Raw genomic sequence first — 27983 nt, forward strand, 5'->3', positions numbered from 1 at the left:
GCCTCTTTGATGTGTGCGTGCGCGCGTTCGTCCGCGCGTGCGCGACATATCAACCGGAGACGGTCATGTGGCCGCGAACGCCGGCCGCTGATTGGCCGGTACGGCTGGAGGGCGTGTCGACGGTGGCGGCGTGCGTTTGCCTCTGTGACACAATTACAACAACTTTGAGCCGATGGTTGGGGAAGTTTGCGATATTATCAAATAACACTCACTCCTAAATCCCAACGTTACATCAACTTCATGCACAAATCGGCACCGGAATACAAGCCGTGTTTTGACGTACAATGAGGAGTGTAGAAGGTAATTTGGAGGGATCATTTCCTTGAGGATTTGGCAAGAATTAACGCTACGCCCCGTTTTAGTCCTGGATAGGTGTGCGACACTCGGCTTGTTGTTGCGTTTTTGCCGGAGTGGCTCGGTGCTCGTCGATCCTACCCGGCTGTTTCCCATGAAATCGTGCGGAGTGTCGCTCGCCGCCGCCGCTGCCCGGAGTCTCGGCGTTGCTGGTAATGACGAGGAGAAAATGGCGTCGGGAAAAGCGACCGAAATCGAAGAGGACTTTCCGAAGCTAACAGCGCAAGAGAAAGAGAGCTTGGCCGGAATTGACAGGTTAGACGGGCTGTTGTCCCGACGCTCTCACCCGCTCATTTTCTGCTATTTCTATTTTTCTTAGCGCAGTTTGAAACAACAAATATGAACGTACCCCCCCCCCCACCCCCTCCCCTCCCTCAGCCCAACCCCCCCACCTCAAGTAATACGGAACCGCCTGTGTGTTGTCTGTCCTCTACTTGCAGTTCACTGTTTGGATTTCATGGGCTTCAAGAAGATGGCGCCAGAACGAAGGCCTTGCTGTTAAAGGTATGACACCGAGCTGAGCAGGGAAACAGTATCTGCTCTGACTCCGGCAGATCCCCCCCTTCCCCCCGAAAACAGTGGAACAGACCCCCCCCACCACCAGCAGCAGCAGCACAGTCAGCCCGTCGGGTTAGCAGCGACACAAACAAGCCCCCAAAATGAATGCCCAACTTTGAAGCTGAATCTGTTTCTTTCTGCAAAGAGAAAGAAACGAGAGAGCAGCTTTGAGTCCACACTCACAGATTATTACCCCCACCCCCCTCAGTGTGTTGGTGTGAAAATGTCCACCAGCGTCAAAACAGGCCTGAAGGAGCCGGACGACGTGACCCTCCACCGGGCTACAGAGCGGTGGAGTCATCGGTGATCAGGAGAATTGGGACCGTGCTAAGTGATAGCATTTGTTAGCCCCTGAGTGTGTTGTTGCGAACATTATCCCCACGAAGACAGACGTGTGTGATGGAGAAGGCACTAATGTTACAGCAGCCTCTGTGAACTGAGACTAACTCGTGCTAACGTCCTGCTAGCTTTTGTGTTTTCGTTTCCTAAAGTGCGACAGCACGTCCCGGGAGCTAATTTTTAGAGCACTTTGCGGAGAACTTAATGGGATAAGTTGGGATAAATGTCGACGTCCCGCTCCACCGTCCTCCGCATCTCCCGGTACAAAGGAGAGAGAGTTTGGGTTGTGCGTCAGCCCGCTCCGGTAGCATGTAGCATGTAGCGGCTAACTGTCCAGCGGTTGTCTCCCTCCTGCCTCTCCCCTCTCCGCGCACACACGTCCGTCCGAACAGCCGCGTTTATTGCCATTATTTATGGAGAAACAAATCCACGGCGGTAGTTTGTGTTTGTGTAAATGATAATGGCTGTTTGGTTTGGCCTAAGATGGCGGGGATGGAAAGAAAATAGTGATAGCTAAGTAGCAGCAGAAGCTAGGTCAATAATCGTTTTGTGTGTGGGGGGGTCACGACGAAGGCAGGAGGAGAATCAGTGTTTCTTTATGTTATTTTCTTTTTTAAGCTAAGATGAGCCATTAAAGCAGAAGTCAGGGGCAACCACTCAACTAACAGCCCGGTGCTTGGAGCACACTTAGCAACCGTCCATGTTATTGCCGCACCGCCGCCTCTGCCCGGTCCGGGTCTTCAACATGTGGCTGCTGGGGCTCCTGGTGGAGACTTAGCTTGGAGCATCATTTCATTTGGTTAGGGTGGACTTCCACATTAGGCCCAGCCACGCACCCACTGTCTGCCTTTGTTTGTTTGCTTCTGGTCAGTCAGACAGACTGTGTGAATAATACAGGGGTCTTTAATGTGCTCCCTTGTAGTTGAATGAACCTTCTTTGACACCATGTTCCCATTTGCATCCTCTGTGCACTCTGCCATGTGAAAATGTGGGGGAAGGGAGAGTATAGGTTCAGCATGGGGCAATGTTTTAATCTGACATGGAGCCAGCACACCTTAATATGAGGAAAGTAAACATTTGGATACATTTCCAATATAGTTTAGATGATGCATGTGGAAGTGCATTGTCTGTTGAATCACAGTCTTTGTTTGATTGTCTGCTGGGTTTTAGCTGACCTTTGTGGTAGCTGTGCCAGAATCTGAGTAATAATGCATGAGTTATGTGTTAGTAATCAATTTTTCTAAAGTTTTGTATCAACACCAGCCTTTGTCTGATGCTATATCAGACTATGCAAGCAACTTTGTGCTACAAATAAACATCAGTATTAGTATGCTTGTTCTGCATCATTAGAATGGTCTCTACAATGTATGGAAAAATACACTTGCAAGTTCCTTGAAATAACAAATATCAGGGCTATATATTTTCTGCTCCTGCTGGCCAGATTTCTAATTAATGGACAAACCGTCATTAATTAAACATGTTACCAAAAAAAAAGTTGGTGTGAGGCATCTTTCTTTTCTTTTGGTGGCTGGTTTTAAGGCTTAGTTTATGCACACACACACACACACACACACATACACACATTTATTTTCTCTAATCGGTACTAATCTATGGCTGTTGTCTGGACTATCAATACTAATTTGGTTAGCCGTTGTTTAAAGACTGACAAAGCCCATATTTGGGCCTACAGCTTGTACGATGCAAAGCAGCCCTGGGTGGATTTGGGAAAAAAAAAACACTCTGCGGTAGCACATTAGCCAGCAGCATCTGGTTATCACTTCTAATAAACCTGAACTACCAGCCTAAGCATTAAGGTCAGGTTCTAATTGTACTGGCCTTTTATGGCTTCTATAACGTGCTGCTGTGTAGCACCACTCGGTAACTCTACTCTTTGTCCCTTTATTCAGGCTGTTAGCTGCTATGATGCCCTCATACTGAAAGCGGAGGGGAAGGTGGACCCCGACATTTTCTGTCAGTTGGGCCACTTCAACCTTTTGTTGGAGGACTATCAAAAAGGTAGGTGTTTGAACCGTACTGTCTGTTTTTGTCTTTCACTCTCGATTCAGCCAATAGCCTTTTTGTTTGTTGGTTGTGTTTTTTTTTTTTTTTTTTTTTGGACTTGTTATGTATGTTTATGAATCTACAGATTGTATTATCCTAATTTGGCATAGGATACTTGTGTTGTGTCTCTAATCATTTATTCCTTCTGTGTCTCTCCCTCTTGATCTAATTGTTTGATTCATGTCCATTTGCAGCATTATCTGCATACCAGAGGTACTTCAGTTTACAGTTGGACTACTGGAAGGTGAGTACAGTCTCCTCACATGTGTAACACTTTCTTCTGGGGAATGGCTTCCTCAGAACCATCAGCTTTTTTTCCTTTTGAAAAGACTGTTTCAACGTTGATATCCTTGCTGATAATTCATCATCCACTATCAGGCCTCAGAATGGATCTAAATTTTAATATACCCATTAGAGACCCCGAAGTTTACTGTTAAAATGATGAATTAATGAGTTACTGTTCATAAACACGAAACCAAAAAATGTTACCACAAGTGTTATAATGTTATACACAAATCAATGTTTCCTTTGCATGCATACAATAAAATAAGAACTTGCCAATACAGATAAATATATGGGACTAGTATCAGTACCACTGAAAATAGAGGCAAAAAATATTTTAAGCATTGTTGTCATGTTCGGTGCTGGAAATCAGGTAGTTTGTGCTGTGGAATCTAAGATCAGTCTTAACAGTCAAAATGAAGGTGACAGAAATGTTGGCACTTCTAGCAATCATGCAGCATCACGTTCCTGCCTACACCTGTTTGAATATCCCCCTCTCTTGCTCTCATTCTCACCCTACACTACCACCCTGTGCCCCCTCTCTCGCTCCCCCCCCCCCCAGCCTGGTTCTTCCCAAGGTTTTTGCCTCTTAAAGGAAGTTTTTCAAGCTCATCAGGGATCTGTTGGGTCTCTTTAAATAGGTTTAGAAAAGGTTTGGTCTAGAGCTGCTCTATATGTAAAGGCCTTGAAGTTACTTTGTTATGATTTGGCCCGATATAAATAAATCTGATTTGATTTGAATCTCTCGTTAGCCTATATGGTAAGGGGAATATTGGCCCTGTTGATGAGGCCATCAAAGACCTTGGGTCAGGATCACCTGTCTTACTGGAGACAGTGGAGGTCATGTGGACTGATCAGGTGTAGGAGGAACTGCAACAGTTATTTTGAAGAGAGAATAGCCACCAGTTATCTAAATGTAGAATTATTGAAGTGTTTTAACGTGGTGATGTTGATGATCAAGACAGAGTAAAAAATACAGTATGACATGGATACCTGCATTGCCTTTTAAAGGTGACATTGTGACACTTGGCCAAGAAAATAAAATAAAAACTCATTTTGCTGTGCGTATCATTATGTATGAACAACACCTCAACTGTAGTTCAAGTGGACTGAATAGTGTTGACTGGGTACAAGATTGCTGTCATCTGTTGTGTGTGTGTGCGCGCGCTGTATGTCTATTTGGAAGTACTGCACAGTTCAATGATGCCAATCAAGTTAGATAGTGACAACCCAACACAGAGCAGCCTGTATGGGCCCCTGCAAGTAGCTGTTGGTCTGATTATTGTACATCTATCTGCAATAATATAGTAAAATGAGGCTGTAATGGGATTTGCTGTTTCCTTGTGGAGGTGAGAACTCTGAGGTATGATGAAAATTTTAGCAAACTCAAGAATAGAGAAAGCCATGATGTCATACAAACGGTTAGATGTCAATTACACAGCAATGTGTGGCAACTGAGGAGCAAAGATGTTGTGGGCTACATGTAAGAGTCCTGGAGCAACACTCTAATCCTGTATAAAGGGTACTGGTTTGACTTGAACACTGACACTGAATAAGAGTTTAATGTGTGTAATATGTGCTGAGACACGCACTCAGAAAATGTGACTCGGATGAATCGGCCCATTCGGTTTGATGTTTAAACAGAGCTGTTGATGGGCTCCTCAGTATCTGCACAGGGAAGTGAAGCTGTGAGGTTGGACCTTCCAGCAGGTGGTGGTGGTAGTGGTGGGATTAGGCAGGTTTCTGTAGTAGTAGCCTGGTGTGGTCCAGCGAATAAGGCCTGAGCTCCATCAATGAGGGTTTAACTGAAAAAACTGAATCTCGTTGGAGCTCGGTAACTCTGCTTTCTGACGTCTTTGTATGTGCTTGGTATCAGGTGCATTATCTGTCTGTGTCTTAGAATATTGATAAATATTGTGTTTAATTTAAATATTTCCTTTTTGTGGTTTAAGCCTGTTCATAAAAGTTATTTTGAAAGGAGGAAGTGGTCATTGATTGATATGTCCTTTTGGCTAATTGTCGTCAACAGGGCTTGATGTAATTCTGATGCATGTTCATGTCCATTGATTGGCCTCTAATGTCTCTTTGTGCGTCTCTGCTGGTGACAGTCAGGTTGTCTGGCTGTCTGCTCAGTTACACCCTCAGCCACCTTCCTCACATTTTCCACAAACATTCATTTGGACTCAATCGTGAACCAAAGGTCACTGATGGATGAAACTATACACTATGGCTCATCTCACTAAAGATAAATCAATGTAATGGCGTTTTATGTCGAAGGTCAAATTCACTGTGACTTCAGAGTGTTCTATAAAATCACTTCTAGCCATTATGTAATTCAGAAAGTGAGGTCAAGGATAGCAGGAGAGACATTGGAAAATGATATCCCGATTTTGATGACGCATTTTCAACAAATGAAAAATATCACTTTTGGAAATGGCATTTGAAATTATTGAATATAAGCCAAGTGTCCAGTACAGGGGAAATCAACAAGCAAAGCCAAAAACTGATTCCAGGATATTTCATATTATATTACAGTGCATGCTGTATATATTGTGTATTATTGTATATGTAAAAGTTTGTATGTTGCTGTTTTCTAACAATTATTAACTCTTTTCCCCAGAATGCTGCCTTTTTGTACGGCCTTGGCATGGTTTACTTCCATTACAGCGCATTTCAGTGGTAAGTGTGTTATTAAATGATATTCTTCATCACACATGATGTCATCCAGGTTTATGATGATGATGATGATGATTAAGAAAGCTTCACACCTTCAATATTTGCTGTCATTTTGGTAAATCAACACCAGCTTCTCCACCAGCTCTTGGAAACTGGCCTCCAAGTATCACTGATTATTCTGCAGGAGATGCCATTCAGCTTATTTCCTAAAATATTGGTTTATTTCTTTTATCATAATGTCTGTCTTCTATTTCGGTAAGCTAAGAACTTGTCAGTCTACACACTGTGTTACTGTGTTTTCTCAGTATGTTGATGTGTAACAGATTAAGGCTTGTTACAGCTCTTGCATGAGAATTGGTGTAAACGTGAACATGGAGATTTGTTGGCTTTCATGATTAGAGTAGATCTTACGGCAAATGTTGCACCCAATGACGCGTCCTCGGTTGAACCTTGCCGTCAGAGTGGTGGGGGTAAAAGAGTCAGCTTTCCTCTGTCTAACTACAGCAGCCTCTGCCTGCTGCCTTTGTGCCTGTTCAGCAAGATTTTTGTGCTTTAGTTAGCCACCACAACAAAACATTACTCTGCTGTTTTCTTTGTCTAAGCCAAGCTTTAAAGATTTGAAACCGCAATATTTATTTTCACATTTTTCTAGCTGGGTGACCTGTTTGTGTTCTAGTACCACTCTGTAGGGAAAAGTATTTTCCATGTTGGGATGCTTCGGTGGCCTGTGATATTGTCCAGGTGACGTGGACGGTGAATTTGTTTTTAATCATAAAGATTTAGACAGCAGTGACTTGGCATAGAACATTGCTGACAGAATCTCTTCCAGGGACGGGACCATATTCAGTCTTATCGTGTAACGCTGGTCAAGTCTTACTCTGCAGTTTTAAGGCTTCATATATTGCTTTCACTTCATTGCCCGACAGAAGGTCTGTCTGCAGGCGACTCCTACAGTTAAAGAAGTCAGATTGTATTGAAGTCTATGGGAAAATGACCCTACTTTATTTTATTTGTTCAGTAAAGCTAATAATATTAAAAAAAGAAAGAAACTGTGGTTAAATCTTTACTCTTTTGTCATGTTGTTCAGCTCAGTGTGTGGCAGACACCTCCTCCACCTTTGGCGGTTGCCTGCTCGGCCTCATTCTTCACCTTTACCTCGTCCGTAGAAATGTCATGTCCCCTTCGTTGAAGCCAGGGGAATGTGACAGAGGGATGGGGTGCTGGGCAGGGGGTGTCATGTCAGGCTCTAGAGGATGGATTACGTCACCCTGAGGCCAAGGCCAGAGGAATGCTGAGCTGTCAGACTGTGAATGTTACTTCACAGGGCTAAAGTCGTGCTCGCTCAAAGAGACGCCGGCCTGGCTGTCTTGGCCTCCATGTTTGTTCTGTGGCCATTAAAAATCCACCCAGGTTACAGATGTCATGCAAATGTCAAATCGGAGCAAGTCTAGATCATATATAATCTAATAGATCAATAAATGGTTTCCATACAGTTGAGTCTGACCTACAGAGAGAGATCTGCAGCTTCCTTTTGATGTCTGCTGCCCTTTTCGTCATCGAGACGACCTTACGCTGTGTGTCACAAGCAATTGAAGATAAGCTGTTCACTTTGGAGGGAGGCAGTGAGGGAGGGACCAGATAAATGAGGAGGAGGGAGATCGGACAGGGAGCAGTGAGTTCAGTCTGCTGTGTGTGTGTGTGGCAGCCAGTCAGCAGTGAGTTCAGAGCTGTGCTGCTTCATCTAGGCGAAGGGGCCTCATGGAGAAATGCAGTTGCCATTGCTGTCATAGCGACACAGAAAATTACTTTAGTTGGAAAGTTGTTTGTGGGTTTTTTTTTATTCGTTAATATGCTGTGTTGTGTGTCATTTAGTTCAGATCTGGATCAGTCCGACTCTCTCACTCCCTCTGTGTGTTTATCCATCCATTCTCATCCTCCATCTTTGATAGTGACGTCTAGAGTCGCGTCTTTAGAGGCCTAGCTGGAGACCTGGTGACATTTTTGAAAAATGACAACTTTATAAGGAAAACCTTCATGTGGCCTTTAAAGGGTTCTTTTTCTTCATCATTTTGGGTAACAAAAGTTGACAGTTTTAATCAGGCAGTGACAGACATGAAGAGCTGCCCAACAAACTGTATAGGGGAAAGTGTGTAAATGACAGACAGCTGGTCATCGGAACAGGATGTTGAAGCTTCCAGTTAAACTTCCAAGAGCATCAGCGTTGGTATTGTTAAAAGCTTATTGTCTTAAAAGCTCTGAATCAAGACCTCTGGGATTTGAGGCTTGTGAAATAACTAACTGGTAAGCTTAAGAAGAATAAGTGCATCATCAGTCAAGTCAAACAGGCCCTAGGTTTTATATATATTATTAATCTTATAGCACTTCCTGAAGAGTCTGGTGCATGTCTAATTTATGAGGCTCTATAGCTGAAAGGAAAAGCGTCCATGTTAGTTCATGTTGCCTATGTGTGACACGATCCACCTCAAGAACAATAACACCACTTGTTGGTACCTTGAATTAAACTATATGTAAAGGCAATATATACTTGTGTTAGTGCAAATGTGCATTTTCACTGAGGAAAACAGGCTACAGTTACTTTTCAAGGCTCGCGTGTGAGTTAAATCCTGCCGTTATGTGATTTACTTTTGCGTTCACTTGGCATTCATGTGCGTCTCCATTAGTCAGGTCTGATTATTTTGTCTCATGAGCAACATGCTGATGAGTCTGACTGCCTCCAGTTCAGGGGACCTCAAGGTCTCAGATTCAGGTAGATTGACATGTTGGTGAAACGTCTAAGAGTCTAGGGGTTAAACTTCAGTCGCTGAGGTGGACTCCAGAAAGGCCAAGATCGGTCTCTGTACTGCAGTCAGGGACGTTATATTTATGTGGGTTATTTGTATTGAATTTCCTGTTGTTGTGTTTCTTTCCAGGGCAATCAAAGCGTTCCAGGAGGTGCTTTACATCGACCCCTGCTTCTCCAGAGCTAAAGAGATTCATCTGAGGCTGGGACTCATGTTTAAAGTCAACACAGACTACGAGTCGAGCTTAAAGGTAAAGTTGGAGTGGCTTGGAGTCATTGATGGAATCAGTGTCTGTTTGCGTTCGGGTCATGAACCTGTTTCAGTCATCCACCTGATAAGTGGACATTGTTCATATTCTACTTCCTGCATTATCCATATTGTTCCAGACGAGGAATTTTTAATCCAGTTGTTGGAATTGCAAAATAAAATCTTATTAGGAGATTTACTATAAATATAAATATTCTTAATATAATCTACCCAATTACCACACAGTCAGTCTTCATGAAGTCATAAGAGCTGCAACATCCAGGTCGATGAATCCTGGCCTTTGTCCTGCTCCAGACATTCTGTCACAAGGGTCCGCATCCTGCAGTTCAGTGCATTAGTATATTATACAGCTTTGTTTTACATTTAAACTTGGAGGGTTTGTTTTGATCAAAGTGCTTCTTTCCACGTGTATATTTAAAGGCTTATGGTGCTATTATTGATTATGCTTAGATCAACATTTACCAAGCGTTCATGATGGTTTCTACCATCTGCAGTCATATTCAAGATTGTGTGATGCACTGTCAAGGTTTATGTATTGCAATGACATTTCTTTTATTCTTTATTTTGTTTTTCAATTTCATGCCTTTCATGATTTTAAATAACAGGCCGGAGGGGGGGATTTTATACCTGAATCAATAGCTACAGTGGAAAAAGATGGTAAATGTATAGCGAGTGGAGGGTTGATGTGCAGTAAATGGTCCATTCAGCTGGAAGTCAAACTGGTGATCTCCTGTTCTCCACTCAGTATGTCTATGTGGTATCCTTACTAACTACTCAGCCACCAGACATCATCTTTTAACTCTGGAGGAAAAATTCTGAGCTCCCATATGTTGGCAGTCTCTCCTCTGGCTGCTGGTTCAACCATCAGGACAAACTTAAAGCCCTGAGAGGTCATCGGTCTCTGCAGCAGCTTCCTCTTTGATGCTTTGAGTTTAGTCACCGAAATGTGTCTGTAGTTTGTTCATTGTTCGAGTGTAATTGTCTAATTCTCTCTCTATTTACACAACGGCTGCTGTGGTCACGCCACTGTCACCACCTGCCTTATGTAGAGTTGACATGGAAACTGACACACAACCAGTGCCCATTCTTTTCAGAAACGCACCATCTTAGCTGTTTTTTGAAAATGAAATGTTATTCATCAATATATTATTTAACGATGGTTAAAATGTGAAATGACAGATAAAAGGAGATTGATGGTCTCAATGAAAACCTCTGGGAGCAAACACACAGTGGAGCTGGAGGTGGTGCAGCATCGAGCTGTAAAAGCTGCACGTGCTGCACGTCCTCACTCTGTCTTGGATAGAACCCCTCCCTCTCAGTCCTGGCTCATTGCCAGCAAAACACACACACACACACACACACACACACACAAAGAAACTGCCCCAGTTATCTACAGCGAGAGAAGGGCATCGATTATATAAGCAGAGATTGGCTGAAGGTAGAAGAGCAAGAAAAGAGAGAAGGGACATGGGAAAGGACAAACGGAAAATTGTTAGAAAATGCAGGGATGGATATTTCATGGTGCTTCCTCTTCATTCAACCTTTTCCTCTCTCTACTATATAGTGGATAAAGGAAGACTGTGACAGGCATCAGGTGATGGAGACACCCTGTTACCATGGCAGTTGTGAGCATTGTTGTCATTACCATGTACACTAACTGGCATAAACCTGATTCCATTAGGTTGGCTGCTGATTTAGCCAACGAGAGAAGGAGAAATTAGATTGGATGGAGTGTATCCAAGCTCTGTGTATTCCTGAGGTGATGAGTTGGCTGTTGTCTGTGCAGAGCTTTGAGCTGAGAAAGAGGTGAGATAGAGGGAGGGAGGGGGGTGACAGAGAGGTGGCGTGTGCCTGCCTGTTCCAGCTTTGAGGTATTGTGTGTCATCTCTCTGCACTCTCCTCTGCAGCCGTCTGCTGAATAGTAATCAGTGACACCAGGATAGAAGAGGGGGGAGGAGGGGGGAGATGGTGAGAGAGTGAGAGAGAGGAAGAAAGATAACACAGAGGGAGAGAGCGAGAGGGGAAGGCAAGACATGGGGAGGGAGGTGGAATGCCAAGCTGACAATCCTGCTGCATTATCTGCCTGCTGGTAGAGCAAGTGTAAAAGAGGAGGAAGGGAAGGAAAGAGGAGACGGCGGCAGAGACCTACAGGAGGATGCAGCGAGGCTCCAGGAAGAGGGTGATCTGCTGGCCGCCTAGGTAACGCTTGGTCTGACTGTGTTAGAATATCTGACCATGGTGAGTGTGTGTGGTATTTTTTTTTGTAGCTTGTTGCTTAAAATGGAATTTGTTCTAAAAAGGTTCCTCTGTGTGTGTGTGCGTGCGCGCGTGCGCGTAAAGTTACACCGGCCTCGGGTGAAGCATGCAGGAAAAGCTCCAAAGATGGACTCTTGTTGATTTTTATCGGTCTGTGTGTTTGTGTGTGTGCGCACACTCCTTCAGTATGTGTTTACAGCTGCCTTTTCCCCCAGCCTTTTCCTGTCTTCCTCCCCTACAGCTGATGGTGGAGTTTGGAGGAGCAGCACCGGCAGTACAGCGTGTTCCACGACCCTGATCTAGATTCTAGAACCTGATTCCAGGAGCTGTTTTACTGACCTACATAAGACCCAGCAGTGATGCCTTTTTAAAAGCACAAACTGTGTGTGTTGTGGTTCAGCTGAGTAACTGCAGCAGCACCTGTCACCTTGAAGCCACCTATGGGTGCCCTACTCCTCCCCTTGGGAAGGTGTATAAAGTCAAAAGACTGCTGTAGTAATGGAGCTGTGTTGGAGCCCCCCAGCAGGAGGAGTGAAGCCCGGCTGTCTCTGTAGTATTGTAACCCTCATGGGTTAATCTGCTCACTGACCCTGAATGGCAGACCTTGGTTCGTAGTGTGCCACGCCTTGGCGGCCCGGCACAGCCAAGCCTCTGCAGACATCTGTCTCCCTCAAACAGACCTGTATAAAGTTCACATGACAGGGACAGGCTGCCGGTCTGCATGCTTGGATATCAGCGCCTCTTTGTCATCAGGTTGGACAGGAGGAAGGTGGGAGTGTTGAGTCCTCATGTTACGGTCATCAGGGTTCATTTACGGCTCAGTCTTTTTTTTTTTTTTTTAACAGGGAAAATCCAAATTTCCTAGCACTAGCACCTAATGTTCAGAGTCCAGTCACTGCCAAGAGGAGTTAGCTGATTTATAATAACATCCCCCCCCCCCCCACACACACACACACACACACACACTAATCCAGTGCTTCTTTTTCTCTCTGCAGCATTTTCAGCTGGCTTTGATCGACTCCAATCTCTGCACTTTGTCCAAAGCTGAAAGTAAGTATAGTTACTATAATACAAGGGGGGTTTGGGAGGGGGGTGGGGGTGCACATAGAGAGCAGCCATATGCTGCTGTGAGATATAGCATTAGATGTGATGAAGCAGCTAGTCCATGGCAGAAAGCACATATTGAAAGGGCACAGGAATATTTCTACTGAGCAGTTTTTCCTTGCTGCTGCCATTTCCCTGCTGACTCTGCCCGGGGTTGCCTAGGAGACAGCAGCGAGAGAGGGATGGAAGCACATTGCACATATACAATGTGATTTCAGATTACATGTACATGCCAGGGAGGCTGTCCCACTCCCCCCTCCCATCTGTGCTCCATACTGTTTGCAATCTGTACACACTGAGGTTTGGGGGGCCACATTTGTAATAGTCCTCATTTCTTCTTTGACAAGGAAACTAATTTTCTCTCTTCTGCTGTTTTTTCTTCACTTCCCACAGTTCAGTTTCACATCGCTCATTTGTATGAGATCCAGGTAAGAAGCTTTTCACTATTTACCAGCTACTGTCTCTGTGTCAATGTTTGGAGGTTAAAGGTCCATATGGTCTAAAGGTAGACCTCCATGCGGTCTTTGATTCTAAATCGGGTCAAGGTTCTATACCAATCAAGTGAAAGTATCAAAGGTGTCAGTCCTCAGAGAAATGCTCACAGTCTGTATTCAGAAACTGAGCCTCAAAACCAGCCGCCAGGGACTTTGTGATGTCACAACAAAATAGTGACAGCCCTCCAAGCTCACCCCATCTGGACCCACCAACCAACCTTGCAGAGCTTGGTTGCGCTGCGTTCATCTGAAATCTGCTATGTTTTTATTGGATTGAACAGAAACCTGTCAGCCAATCAGGAGAGAGACTCAGACTGCCCCTTCTGATTGGCTGACTAAACTGTTGTTACTACAGCTCCAGAGAGGAGATGGAAAACTACACTGAGCTGGTTTTTGGTTATCAAAACTGCCAAAAGCTTTTCTTGTGGGTATCCAGGCATCAGAAATGGCTCAAAATGACAGGCCTTTTAAAAATGGTGAGAAAAATAAAAGTAAAACTTATTTTATTCTGAAAGATGGTTCACATAATGCAGATACAGTTCATCACTGTATCTTAACAGCTTGTTTTATTTCCTCATTTATCTTGCCTTGACAAATGGGCTGTTCTCTCCCAAGGTTTTCAAACAGATAAATTCACTACTCATCGTTTTAGTTTGACTGTCTCTTTTAACTTGGACAGTAACAGTTTAACCAAACACAAAAGACAAACTGAACCATGTTAGAAAAGCCAGAGAATCTCATTCCATTCATGTTCAGGTTGTCATTGATTCTGTTTTAAATGTCATTCATAAAAGCTTAATGTGAGGGGGTGTCTGCTTGTTTTTCTTTTTAATGGCACAGAGGACGAAGTGTCCTGTTTAGGCTTGATCAATGGAAACCAACTGCATTTTCTGCCTCAGAGCTCAAACAGCTCTTACTGTTCGGCTTCACATCAACATAAAAGTCAGTGGCCGCCTCTGATGTTACTGTGTTGTTGCTACATGTGTCTGTGGATGGAGTTACCGTGGTTACAGAGCAGCTGCCGCATCAGCACCATCATGGTTACAGTCACTAATGCCAGCTGAGATATTGAAGAAAACTGGCAGCGGCACAGCTCTGAATTCAGAGCTCAGAGATTAAAGAAATGCCGACACTCGCAGAGGAAAGGTGACCTGATGAGGTTGATGAGGAACGGAATGTCATCAGCACAAAACCAAACCAGAACATTATTCATCATCAGCATTCACAGATGTTCCTCATCAAGAGGTCACACCTAAACTTCACCTGTATTTAAACTGTCCGATTTAATTCTGTTTCTTACCTTCATGATGGATTGCAGCTGGAATAAGTTCATATGCTCTCCTACATTAACCTTAGTTAGACCACGGGATCACGTCATCTTTCTGATTAGAGCATTATTACCCCGCGGTGGTTTATGATAGTTGTAGATATGATCTTTGTCCTTAGAACAGAGAATCTGTCCCTGTGAGAAACTGACTTCAGTCATAAACTGATGAAGGAAGTTAGTTCAGATCTGGATCAGTCTGACTCTGACTGGAGCTCTGCTGCTTCTGTGTCTTTATCCATCCATTCTCATCCTCCATCTTTGATAGTGATGTCTAGAGTCATGTCTCTACGTCGGATGCTCCTATTGGCTCTGGTGGGTGATGTCACAACCAATCAGTGTCTCATTCAGAGGCCTAGCTGTCAAAGTCTCTGGATCGGTTTCTGGTCTCAGAGTGAGGATATATATTTGTATATATTTTTTTTCTTCTTCTCCTGTTACAGTTACAGTTACAGTTTGTTGAGCCACATATTATCAGCTGAGGTTGAGTTGGATCGGAATATGTGCATACTCTCTGACACAAAAGGGTGAAAAATGATTAAAGCCTCATTGTGGCTGTAAAAGTGCTAAATGACAATGAGTTGTCGGTATAACTGTTATCTTTACACATATTGCTGTATCCCTGGCTGTTTATCTCCGTTCTACAGTGTGTTACAGGTGATTTAGTGAACAGGAGAGTTTCAGCTCTGAATTAAGTCAGCCTGTGAGTGATGAGTGTTTGTTGTACGGCTGTTTTCCGGCTCATTGACGTTCATCAGTCTGAACAGGAAGGAACCTCCAAAAGCCTCCATCATTTATGTGCCACAAGTGTCAGGGTTTAACTCGAAGTGTCTTTATTATGTGCAGACAGGAAGTCCGGGACCAGACTGTCTGTGTGTGTCTGTGTGTGTGTGTGTCGAGATGGGAGTGGCTCTCTTTAGACTATGAAGACTATGTTTGGGCTGATAAGAGAACGCTGACTCTGTCTGCGCACACGCACGCACACACACACACACACACACACACACACCCACCAACCTCTACCTTCCAGCTCAGATTGGAGGTCAATGAGGTCACCACGTTAAAACAAACAGTGGGCTCACCTCAGAGATGGCTGCTCAGGTTTCCCTCAAACAAACATCAGTGGACACACACCCGCGTCTAAGGTGCAGACTCACTAAAAGCTGCCAGACATGTTGAGTCTGGCCTGTCCTACTCCACGCTGACCCTCCCCCGTGTGTGTTGGTCTGGTGGGTCATTACGAGTGTGAGGAGGTCTTTAGGCTCTTTGTGTCTGTGCAGATAGAACCATAAAACACACACTGACCCTGCTGTCTGGCTTAAACAACCTCTCTGTCTCTCTCTCTTCGTCCTCTTCCTCTGATTCTGCCTGCAGAAGAAACACAAAGCGGCAAAAGAAGCTTATGAAAGTCTGTTGCAGACGGAGAATCTTCCTGCGCAGGTGAAGGCAACTACACTGCAACAACTTGGTGAGTCTCCTGCTCATTTAGTCCGGTCTGATCATCTGCACAACATCTGTTTGTGCACCATGAACCACTTTGCGTGATCATGGATCAAGTTTGCATCATGCCTGGTGATTTTGCCTGTTTTTTTTTCTGCTCAGTTTTTCTTTATATTTTTACAATCATTGAAGTCCTCGTCCCTGCTGATTCTCAAAGTGTAGCTTTGTGTGTATGTATGTGCTGAAATGCAGCAGTGTCTCTCCTTCTCCCATCCCCCCAGCTCAGGGTCTGTGCCTCCACATGCACACAAGATGCAGACTGAAATTGTGTGGGTGTATTTGTGAAAATTAGAGTTCATGTAGAATAGTTTTGAGCTAATAAACGCTTTTTGTGATCCTTATTGTTAAGGACTGACTGGTGGTTTGTGGTGTCAGTTTACTGGAGTTGTGGTTTTGCTTTTGTTTCTTACGTCTTGGCTCATTAAGGCTGGACACATGGAGCACAGAGGAACATCTTGGTTTTTCCTTTTGGTGTCCATGTTAACCTGTTCGAGTGCAATTACTGCCTGTATCAAGTGAGCTGGAGATTTGTCGTCTCGTCTAATTTTCAATGTTTGACATGTCGGGCTGCAAGAAAACACTGAAAAGACCTTATTCTAATTTTTTCTTTTCATATTTTTTGACCGATTTAGCAGACATTTGAGATGTTCACTGTCTAAAAGAGAGGAGAGTGAATTGTCAGCACATGTAATAGCAGCAGCAGTCAGCTCAGCAGGAAGAACTCACTGATAACTGAGGTGCATCCTCCATGTTGTTGACCAGGCTGATTGGACCCACTGAAACCAGGGGGGGTTCAACTTGGTGCGGATGGAGCCTTCCAGCCTCACAGTCTTCTAACTTCTGTTTTTGGAAGTTTGCATGTAGGTTTTCATCTGTACATGTAACAGGCTCAAGTTTCTGTCGAGAACCCACAATTACTTGAAGCAACCTCAAAAAAATGTCTGAGCTGCCCATTAAAACTTAGTTACCATACATGAATCTGATTTCATGACTGTTGGCAGCAGTACTAATCTACGTTCCTACTACTGTCCCAGAGTGACGTAGGGTCCAGGATTCAGTGTTTCCATGGCTTATAATAAAAAAGGAATACTTTATTGAGCCAAATCCGAAGAGGTGAGCTGGGAATGAGAATCTGAACTTTAGAAAAGGAAACGCTTTGATTTCCATGTCAGTTTTCTGGACAAAGCTCTTAAGCCATAACATGTTCATCTGTTTCTGAGCTCTAAAGGAGAGAGATCCATTTTCTTCCTGTCCTCATACACCCCCTCACCCTGATGGCTCCCCCAGTTGTTATAAAAAGAAGAATTAAAAAACAATGTGAGCCTGGAGTTTGCCACAGGTGTACAGAGAAGAGGTTAGACGGTGCAGATTGCTCAGAACTGTGAGAGTTGTGTGCATTGGGAGGATTTATTTACTTGTTGTTTTTGTAAAGGCTGTTTGATGTCAGACCCTCAGAAGAGTCAGGGTGATGAATACCCCTCCTCGTCCTCCTCCCTCCCACAGCCATTTGTTTTGTTTATGAGTCTGGTCTATTTGCACACCAGACAGTGCCTCACTCTCTGATTGCACATTGTGTCCTTTGAGTCCAGGTTCTTGACTCATATCTGTTTCATGTGACTCAGCCTCACAATGCTCAGATTCTGCCGCCTCACCTCACCCCTCTGCCCTGCTCTGCCCCCCCCCCCAGGCTGGATGCATCACACGGTGGAGCAGCTCGGGGATAAAGGCTCCAAGGACAGCTATGCCATCCAGTGTCTGCAGAAGTCTTTAGAAGCAGACCCAAACTCTGGACAGTCCTGGTATTTTCTGGGCAGGTAAGGCGACTGGGTTAAATTCCAAAAAAAATTCTGTTTACTGCACTGCTGCATTTTCTGTTTATGGCAGAGGGAGTATTACCCCCCCTCCCTTTGAGCAGTCCCTTGAGGTGTTAGCTAAGCCTGGCTGTATCCTGAGCTGTGAAACAGTGTCTGTGTGGAGGGGGTCTGCACTTGAGATTCAATGTGATGATGCACAAGAACCCTCCCCACCAACATTACCCTTCAGATCAGGCCACTTCCTGGTTTATTAAGAGCTGATTAGCAACAGGACAGAATTCATTGGTTTACCAATATGGTGTGAAAGAACATTGTTAGCTGCAGTCCTAACACGGGGGGGGGGCACTTTGCTAGCATTTTTATTTTGGTGGATTTTGGAGTACGTACAGAACAGATCTGTGCATATCAAGCTTTACTTTGAGTGGAGGCAGTATTTTATTTTTAACGGGACAGTTCATGAACAGACACGTTGGCTTTTAAATGCTTCTAAATCTGATGCCTTCTTGATGATTTGCTGTTTAGAAAGTCTTTACCAGCGTCACAGCTTGGCATGTTGTTATCTTCAGTATTTTATCTCAGCAACCTGATGTGGAATGCTGTTTGTCACGAGGTTTGATCGAAGACGACTTTATCAGTCAAAATAGTTCATGCCGTTGATCTCATTTTAATCTGAGAGCTGATGCTTTGGTACCATCTCTCATCTTGTCCCTTCTTCCTTGTTTCCTCTCAGGTGCTACTCCAGTATTGGGAAGGTGCAGGATGCCTTCATCTCTTACCGTCAGTCCATTGACAAGTCGGAGGCCAGTGCTGACACCTGGTGCTCCATAGGGTAAGAACACAACGTGTACTGTTAAACTGGGGAGGCCAACATCTGGAAGGGCTCAGTGGCTCGTACAGATGCAGCAGCTGCAGTGCGACAAAGGCCGTAATGAGAGGGAGGATCTATAGATAGATGTATGAGGGGGTGGGTCACGTCCTCTGGGCTGGCCCAGAAAGATAAGGACCTAAATCCTGCAGGATGGCAGCAGAGTCACCTCCCTCTCCCTTCTCCTTGTGCTCCCAGGGTGCTCTATCAGCAGCAGAACCAGCCTATGGATGCACTACAGGCCTACATCTGCGCCGTTCAACTGGACCACAGCCACGCTGCTGCATGGATGGACCTGGGCACGCTCTACGAGTCCTGCGGCCAGCCGCACGATGCTATCAAGTGCTACATCAACGCTACGCGCAGCAGGGCCTGCCTCAACACTGCTGCACTCACACAGCGCATCAAACTGCTGCAGGTAAGGCCAGATGATGATCAAAACCCCCCAAAGCTTCTGGTTGTTGTTGTTGATGTTGTGAAGTATCTTGGAGTGTGTGTTGTATATTGAAGTGCTGTGTTTACTGCTAAAGCAATCAGCTTTTTAAAAAATGCAGATTGTGCTTCTTTTTTTTTTTGGTCATTTTGATTTCTGGCCTCCAAGATATGAATAATGATTCATATTGATGTGTTTAGACACATTTTTCTCACTTTTAATTGTAACGCATATCTTCATTGCATTGAACATTTCTGTTCTCTGTACGGTTACCTAGAACGCCGTAGAGTTGTAGTGCCTTTCCTGTCAAACCAACTTCCAGCACTAAAGTCTGTGTCTTACACAATTTCTCCTAGGCTCAGTTGTGTAATCTACAGCCAGGTAGTCTGCAGAATAAGAGTAAAATGCTTCCTAGTATTGAGGAGGCGTGGAGCCTTCCCATCCCTGCTGAGCTCACGTCCAGGCAGGGGGCCTTGAACACTGCACAGGCACAGCAGGTGAGATCCAGCTCATACAAAGACTCCACCTTCTTGTAAAAATATTTGAACAGTAAAATTATGAGAGGTTTAAAATTTAAATCTGAGGCCTCACTCTGATACCCTCAGATAAAAAAAAAATCAAATAAAATATATATATAAAAGTTGGAAAATACAGAAGCTCCCAAACTTCCATGGGAAGCAGGACCAGCAACAGTCTGAGGCAGTTGGAGCGAGGCCCAGATTCCAATAATCTAATTACTGGAGTGTAGTTAGTAGAGACCTTCATGATGGTGCTGCTCTGTGCCATGTGACAAGTGTTAAGATTATCAAGTGGCACCAGAGGGACCTCATTATGTCCAACACCTCATTCCCTTAATTCAAAGATGCATAAATCCTGTAGAGATGCTGCAGATGCATGTTGACCCGGACACTTTAGCAGCTCCAGTGCATGTGTTTGTGTATCATGTGTCTGACAATCAATTTATCCCCCAAACCTCCCCCACCCCTTTTATTTTATTGAGTTTTATTGAGTACTATTTACTATATTTTCATGTATTCTGTTTCTTATGGCCCTTAAGTGTGATCAGCCACAAATAATCTCATTTTCATTATCATCACCTGCCCCATCTGCCCATCACAGTTTTCTACGGTGGCCCTGAGGGCTCAAAGCACTGCAGCAGGAAACACATGCAAACAAAACGTTTGCTCCTCTGCCATCACAATTTTCTGTTGAGGCTCTTCTGGCTATAGTTGTCAACACTAATGTTGGTCCTCACATTGAAGCTGTGGTGTTTGTGTCGATCTTCTGGTTCAGAAGTTGTATCTTGTGTTAACATTTGAAGCTCTGCCTCGTCTATCATCATCAGCTTTATTGGTCATGCATTTAGAAACACTTTAACATCAATTGAACGTATAAAAAGAAAAAAACAAGGAAACAGACAAATTTAAAATCACAGATGGCACATGAGCTGCAAACACAACACAACAGAAGTGTTTCCAGGGAACACAAAACAGCGATGCACCGGCTGAAACACACAAGTTGCCTTTTTGAAGTTGAGCCTTTTAATTCATCCATGTAAGTGTGCCCTGGAGACACTGGTGTATATTGTGTTGTTTTCATCGTATTTGTGTTTTGCCTGTTTTCTTGAATTGCCGCCACCATAGTTTTCCCCCAGAAAAACGAGCTTTAGGCTTTCTCTTGCTCAACCAGAGTTTAAAGTTTCAGGTGTGATTGAGTCAATGTGAGCAGATGAATCTACATCGATCTGTGAGTCTTATGTGGAGCGTTTTTCAGCTGCAGTGAAAAAGTCCAGTAATAAAATTCATCTCACATCCTGATCAAAGCATGAAATACTCTGATTCTCCTTAATCGACCACCACCAGTCAGATTAAGGTGATAGCAGACCAACACTTTTAATCAGAGTTGTGACATGCAGCGCTGAGGCTGTCATGCATGTGGATGTAACGTGAGTGTTGTTGTGCAGAAAGGTTCAAGATTCACTCAGTTAACCTGAGGAACTGTTAGCTTGCTGTGTCATCACAAACTGTGTCCGTGTGCTGGATTTGTAGGCCTGTAAAGGGGAAGGAGGCCAGTCTGCCAGTAACCACACAGACCCACAGGCCAGTCCGGCCAAGAGGAAACGCACTGCCAGCCCAGCTAAGGTATCTCAGCAGCAGAAAAACCGTCTATCGCAGGATTACAAGGAGACCTTAGCAGGCTGTGCAGACTTTCCCCTCCTCTCTTTCTCCTCACAGAGTGGTTCAGAGTCGTGGGCAAACAGCACCAGTCAACAGCAGATCCCCAGCTGGTACCTCACGCCACAGAAACTTCAGGTGGGAACACGACAGAGAAAAACTCTATAAACTGACATTTATGAAATTTAGGAAATAAGGGGCTTGAGTTTTGGGTTTAGAAGTTTTTTTTTTTTTTTTTTTTGCTTCTGCCTGATGCTTGACCAAAAACAATAATGATTTAAACTGTCTTTTTATGAAGTCTTTCCATATTTGCACATTTGCACAGAAAACTTACAGAATCCAGATCGGCTGTTTGTTAATCCCACATTTAAGAAATATTACAGATTCATAACTAGTCTTGTTCTCGTTACATAAACACATACAGTCATCTCCAGGCTTTCAGACCAAATGAACTGACTCCTCATGCAGATACTCTGAGAATGAACGTGTGTGTGTGTGTGTGTGTGTGTGTGTGTGTGTAGGTCGAGGTTGACCTCTGTGGCTGTTCTCAGCTTAACTGTCGACCGACTGGCTCATCCACTGATGTATGTTCTGTCAGTGTACGAGTGTGTATTTGTGGTAGCTGTACACGGAAAAGCACAAACATGTAATTTTAGGACCACACAAGAAAATAAACCATGAAACAAAGCCTTGGTCAGCTCTGTGTGAGGCAGATCTGACAATTATTTTACAATTTACATTTTATTTTCACCGAAAAAAGTTTAGATTCATGATGACACAATGTTTGTTGGGCCTTTTTGTCTGGAGAAGTCACATCATCTCTGTAGTTTCTGGTACTAACAATAATTTGCATAATAACCCAAAATCCAGCAGCTCCAGGCTGAATCTGTTTTCTCTGAGGGCACGACTGAGCGATTAGCCCCAGTGAGCAATTTTTTTTTTTTTGTTTTAAAATAAAATGTTTTAAAATAAAATGCGGTTAACATGTGGTTAACAACGTTGCAGCACCTGGAACACCTGCGGACCAACCGAGCAAACCTCAAGCCCCCCCAGGTGCAGATGCTGGAGCAGCTGGAGAGCCAGTTCTCTCTCATGCAGCAGCATCAGCAGCAGGTAGAGATGAGTCCACAGCTGCTGATACAGGAGCTCAGTAATCGTCCCATCTGACTCTCTGCTTCTGTCCTCCCATCCAGATGAGGCAGCAGGCAGCCACCGGCGGTCAGCCGCGTCCCGGCCTACCCAACGGTCCCGTGGCCGAGCCCTCCCACAACCACGCAGGCCTCTCCTGCCCCTCCCCCCTCAATCACACAGCCACCCGGCCCCTGTGTGTGAGCCAGCCCACGGCCAACGGATCCTGCTCCTCGAGTCCTTCGGCAAAGCAGCAGGGACACCTGGACAAAAATCACACCCTGGGACTGGGAGGTGGCGGCGCGAGCAACGGAAACGTGCCTTACCCGCAGCAGAACTCTCTACCTCACAACTGCACAGCCGCCAATCACCCCAGCACCAGCAGCACTACCAGTAGTCCCAGTCACACGGACGAGACGTGGAGGAGCCAACAAGGCAACACTACCACTCAGGTACGCACCGCCAGATGTATTGTGTGGCTCTGATGTGGCGGCCATTTTTATCATTCACTTGTGACACCTGCGTGTCTCTCTCTCTGCAGGGGCTTCAAAAAGGTCCAGGTTCACATTTGGCGGGTCCCAATGGAGAACCCCCTTTCTCTTCCTCCTCCCCTCAGACCTCTTTCTCTTCCTCTGGCATTCTGAATCAGGTTGGACATTCCTCTGGGCCCTGCACTGCCTCCTCCTCAGCCTCTTCTTTATCCCCCACCTCCCCCCAGACCACCCCCAACCACCTGTCCTCTCCCCCCCACTGCGCTACTACCTCAGGGGTCCACACCAAAGACATCACGCCTTCAGGGGGCAGCAACGGCAGCGGCGGTGCGGTTGCCACTTTGGCATCAGGTCCGGAGGCCGCCACCAGGCATTCCGCCGGGACGCCCCTCAGCCCAAGCACCACCCCCGCGCAGGGATTGACTAATCACGTCCAGCCGCGGCGGACAGACAGCTCTGGTGGCCTGTCCCAGCCTGGCTCCCCTGCCCCCAGTGTGCTCAGTTCAGACAATCCTCAGCTCTCAGCCTTGCTAAAGGGAAAAGCCAATAGTACCAGTAATGACAATAACAATAACCACAGTAACCACGGAGGGCCTTCCTCAGAGAAAATCAACAACGTCCACCCGGGTCTCCACGGCACCGCCAAGCCAACATCAGAGCACTCGGCTGCATCCTCACCACATTCAGCCACCGCTACGCCCTCGCCACGCCCGGCGGACCCTCACACCACCAACAGCCTCTCCTGCCTTAACAGCCCGTCCAATGCCAACAGCCAGGGGCCCACGCTCAACGGGAAGGGGTCTGAGGACTCCCAGAGCCCCATGAAGGTGGACGCTCCTTTGGGGGTCCACAAACACAACGCCCCTGCTGGTCTGGCTCCCTGGTCCTCCTTCTCCATCTATCCCAGCTCCAATGAAGTCCTCAAAGCCTGCAGGTGAGACCCAGACTGTGTGAGAAACCGGCTTCAGTGATAAACTGATCAGCTCTGGATCAGTCTGACTCTCTGACTCCTTCTGTGTCTTTATCCGTCCATTCTCATCCTCCATCTTTGATAGTGGCGTCTAGTCACGTCTCTACCTCAGACGCTCCTATTGGCTCTGCTGGGTGATGTCACAGTTTCATAGAATGAACTCCTGATCAGATAAAGATAGAAGCAGAGAGCAGAGCTGATTCTCCAGTTCATGGAGAGAAACGGAAAACTGAACATTAGGAGATTTCAGAAGCATATAAACGAAAACGCTCCGGGCTGATATCTTAAATGTCACTCTCTTTTTGTCAGAATGGGGTAAAAACACACACTGGCTCAGTGAAATGTTTGTATTGTTTGTGTGATGTCTATATTGTATAAATATGAGTGAGGTTGGAGGATATAGAGTCAGTTTCATGATGCGACTGATTCCCTCAGCTTCTCTGGATGTTGTGTAGTGTTTTTGTGAACCATGTTGTGCCGCAGTTGTTCTGACTGGGCCTCCTCCTCTCCCCCGCAGGAATCTGGGGAAGAACGGCCTGTCGACGAGCAGCATCCTCCTGGACAAGTGTCCGCCACCGCGACCCCCTCGCCCGCCATCTCCTCCGCTGCCAAAGGACAAACTCAACCCCCCCACGCCCAGTATTTATGTGCGTATCACACACATGACCTTACAAGGAGAAGTGGTGGTGCTGTTGTGGTGTGTGAAGTCTAAAGCACCACAACACAGACGCACAATTTTTCTGCTCCACCTCCCCTGACTCCCCACCCCCACCCTTCTCTGTCTCCTCTCTGACATACAGCTAGAAAACAAGAGGGACGCCTTTTTCCCTCCTCTTCATCAGTTCTGCACCAACGCCGCCAACCCGGTCACCGTCATCCGAGGACTCGCCGGAGCGCTGAAACTAGGTGAGCGGCTCGGTAACCTGCTGAGCTCAGGGGCCACTGGATCTGCTCTGTGTCTGAGCCTCACGTGGCTCTGTGGGTGTGTCGGTGTGTTCTCCACATCAACGTGACGTGTGTCACAACAGCACCACCTGCAACCGAGAAGTGTTACTGCACAGAATCAGCAGAGAACTCAGCTCCTCTTCACACTGACCTCCTGCCCAGTTATATAAGAGTTAAATCTGAGAAACTGTTCACAGCCAATTTGTTAATTAAGTATATTATGATCTGTAAGGACAGAGCAGCCCCCAGGCCAGCTGCCCGTGTATCTTGTTTTGGTTGAATGTCATTTTATCTTCCACTCACTGCTCTTTGCACTTGGCTCTTCCTTCCATCCGCCACCACATGCGCTCAGACTTGGGTCTGTTCTCCACCAAGACATTGGTGGAGGCCAACCCCGACCATCTGGTGGAGGTTCGGACCCAATTAGCTCAGCCCACTGACGAGAACTGGGACCCCAGCGGCAGCAGAAAGATGTGGCGCTGCGAGAGCAGCCGTTCTCACACAACCATCATCAAGTACGCCCAGTACCAGGCCTCGTCGTTCCAGGAGTCTCTACGGGTCAGTGGGACAGACACACACACACACACACGCTACAGGAATATATATAAGATATAATCTAAACACATGAGAGGAACATTCTGTGTTCAACTTTTCTTTGGTTATTCTGATCGACACAGTTTTTATCAGGAAAATAAGGAAACATTCAGTGTGTTTTTAGTTCTCGCTTTCTGAGCTCCTCTCCCCCATTACAGAGAACAGAGACTGAACTGAGTCAGACAGAACAGATGATGCTGAATGTGAGGAGACTTCATGACATTTTTAATCATTTGTGAATTTTGTGGCAGGAGGAGAACGAGAAGAAGAAGGAGCTGGAAGCAGAAGCCGATTCGTCTGACAGGTGACGTCTCTTGTTGTTACTGCTCTTTAGATTTTACTTCTATGTTTCTGTTGCTAACCCCCACCCCACCCCTCCATTAGTGCGATGCGGCGGCGGAAGGGGCCTTTCAAACACATCAAATTTGGCACCAACATCGACCTCTCAGATGAAAAGAAGTGAGTGAAAATCCCAGACCTGGACAGTCCCAAGTTTGTCCTGGTTTGGTTCCTCCGGTTTTACTCTTTTCTTTCTCTGCCAAATGAAAGTATAAAACCACATTATTTCACAATGTTTCCCAGGTGGAAGCAGCAGCTCCAGGAGCTCGCCAAGCTGCCAGCCTTCGCCCGGGTGGTGTCAGCCGGTAACCTGCTGAGCCACGTGGGACACACCATCCTCGGCATGAACACTGTGCAGCTCTACATGAAGGTGCCGGGCAGCAGGACGCCAGGTGACCGTCACGGACAGGAGCACGAATCACAGGCGACCGCCTTGTTGTGTTTTCTCCTCCTGTTAATAACGTCCTGGTCTCCCGCAGGTCACCAAGAGAACAATAACTTCTGCTCAGTCAACATCAACATCGGGCCAGGGGACTGTGAGTGGTTCGCCGTGCCGGAGCCATACTGGGGCGTCATCAACAACTTCTGCGAAGTGTACGTGAGAGCGATCTGTTGGTCCTCTGCTGGACCGGACCGGACGCTGACTCTGCTCTGCTCTGCTCTCTGACTCACCAGGAACAACATCAACTTCCTGATGGGCTCGTGGTGGCCCAACCTGGAGGACCTGTACGCCACCAACGTGCCTGTTTATCGCTTCATCCAGCGTCCCGGAGATCTGGTCTGGCTCAACACAGGCACCATCCACTGGGTCCAGGCCATCGGCTGGTGCAACAACATCGCCTGGAACGTCGGACCGCTCACAGGTAAGACAGACAGGCCCTCCTGGTCCAGGTCCTGCCCAGCTCATTCACTGAACCTGCTGTGTTGCCGTCCTCAGCCCATCAGTACAAACTGGCAGTGGAGCGCTACGAATGGAACAAGCTGCAGAGCGTCAAGTCCATCGTTCCCATGATCCATCTCTCCTGGAACATGGCCAGGAACATCAAAGTGTCTGACCACAAGCTCTTCGAGATGATCAAGTGAGAGTTATAAATCCTCATCTGAGGTGTGTGTGTGTGTGTGTGTGTGTGTTACACTGAGCTCACACTGTATCTGTGTGTGTCAGGTATTGTTTGCTGCGGACTCTGAAGCAGTGTCAGATGCAGAGGGAGCTGCTGTTGGCTGCTGGGAAGGAGCTGGTCTGGCACGGCAGGACTCAGAATGAGCCGGCACATTACTGCAGCATCTGTGAGGTGAGAGAAATTATAACTGAGCTCTTCATATGATCTGCATCATCACAGAAAATGTCCTGGACAGTGAGCTCTGATTAATGTGTGTGTCCGTCCAGGTGGAGGTGTTTGACCTGCTCTTTGTGACCAGTGAGAGCAACAGCAGGAAGACCTACGTGGTTCACTGTCAGGACTGCGCCCGCCGGGGCAGCGCCAACCTGGAGAACTTTGTGGTTCTGGAACAGTACAAGATCGAGGACCTGATGCAGGTCTACGACCAGTTCACACTCGTAAGTATCCAGACCGCCAGGACCCCGAGTCCCATTCAGAGCAGACCAGCCTGACTGATTCTGTCCCCCCCCCTCCAGGCGAGCCCTCTGCCTTCCTCGTCTTGATGCCGCCGCTCTGAGGACCGTTCGACTGCCGTCGGACCGGATCGGGGAAACTTTGCCTCTTTTTTCTGATATTCAGGAAGTAAGCTGGCGGTCCTCTAACTGCGCTCTGTAGCTATCCCATAAGGCAGCTGTGTGAAAGCTGTGTGTCTATGCAACCTGCCCCAGAGCGGTGCCCCCCCATCACCCTGCCCTATGACCCCTCCCAGTGGACTGGAGGAGGGGGGCAGCAGCTCCTCCTGTCTTCATGCCCAGACTGTTCTACTGCTGGCCCAGCTGGACGTCACACACACTTAAAATGATGAAATAAGTTTTGTACATATTAAGTTTTAACTGGCATCATCGTCACACAGACTACTGAGTAAATCATTTCTCTTTTTCTTTTTTTTTTTCCTCTGTTCTGTGGTCTGACCCCCCCACCTCCACACTCAACGCCCCCCGACCCCCCATCAGACGAGTCGTTAGCCTAGCTGGTCTTTTCGTACGTTAGACACCCCTCGGTCAGGAAAACGAGATTTAAACATTTTTTTGTAATGTGAAAAGTTGAGTGATGA

The 27983-nt window shown here is 46.1% G+C and overlaps 1 protein-coding gene across 1 annotated transcript; it reads left to right on the forward strand.

Annotated features, from left to right (window-relative positions):
• Positions 1-135: 135 nt before the first annotated feature.
• On the forward strand, positions 136-27983 carry kdm6a (lysine (K)-specific demethylase 6A). The gene is made up of 30 exons (XM_029492938.1): positions 136-609; positions 795-858; positions 3159-3267; positions 3507-3556; positions 6215-6273; positions 9201-9321; positions 12590-12644; positions 13092-13126; positions 15891-15984; positions 17704-17830; positions 18561-18659; positions 18894-19113; positions 19485-19625; positions 21177-21269; positions 21363-21440; positions 22308-22415; positions 22496-22882; positions 22972-23855; positions 24409-24538; positions 24692-24797; positions 25189-25394; positions 25682-25734; positions 25815-25889; positions 26013-26161; positions 26249-26363; positions 26445-26632; positions 26707-26848; positions 26935-27061; positions 27157-27327; positions 27406-27983. Exons 1-30 carry the CDS (start codon positions 449-451, stop codon positions 27430-27432), a joined length of 4374 nt encoding a protein of 1457 aa, XP_029348798.1. The 5' UTR covers positions 136-448; the 3' UTR covers positions 27433-27983.

Source organism: Echeneis naucrates, chromosome 21 (genome assembly GCF_900963305.1).
Source record: "Echeneis naucrates chromosome 21, fEcheNa1.1, whole genome shotgun sequence".
NCBI lineage: Eukaryota > Metazoa > Chordata > Actinopteri > Carangiformes > Echeneidae > Echeneis > Echeneis naucrates.

Coding starts and splice junctions, on each gene's coding strand:
- kdm6a (XM_029492938.1), top strand. CDS start 449: ATGAAATCGTGCGGAGTGTCGCTCGCCGCCGCCGCTGCCCGGAGTCTC. Junction 22,416..22,495: donor TGCAGCAGCATCAGCAGCAG/GTAGAGATGAGT, acceptor CCTCCCATCCAG/ATGAGGCAGCAGGCAGCCAC. Junction 24,798..25,188: donor CGCCGGAGCGCTGAAACTAG/GTGAGCGGCTCG, acceptor ACATGCGCTCAG/ACTTGGGTCTGTTCTCCACC.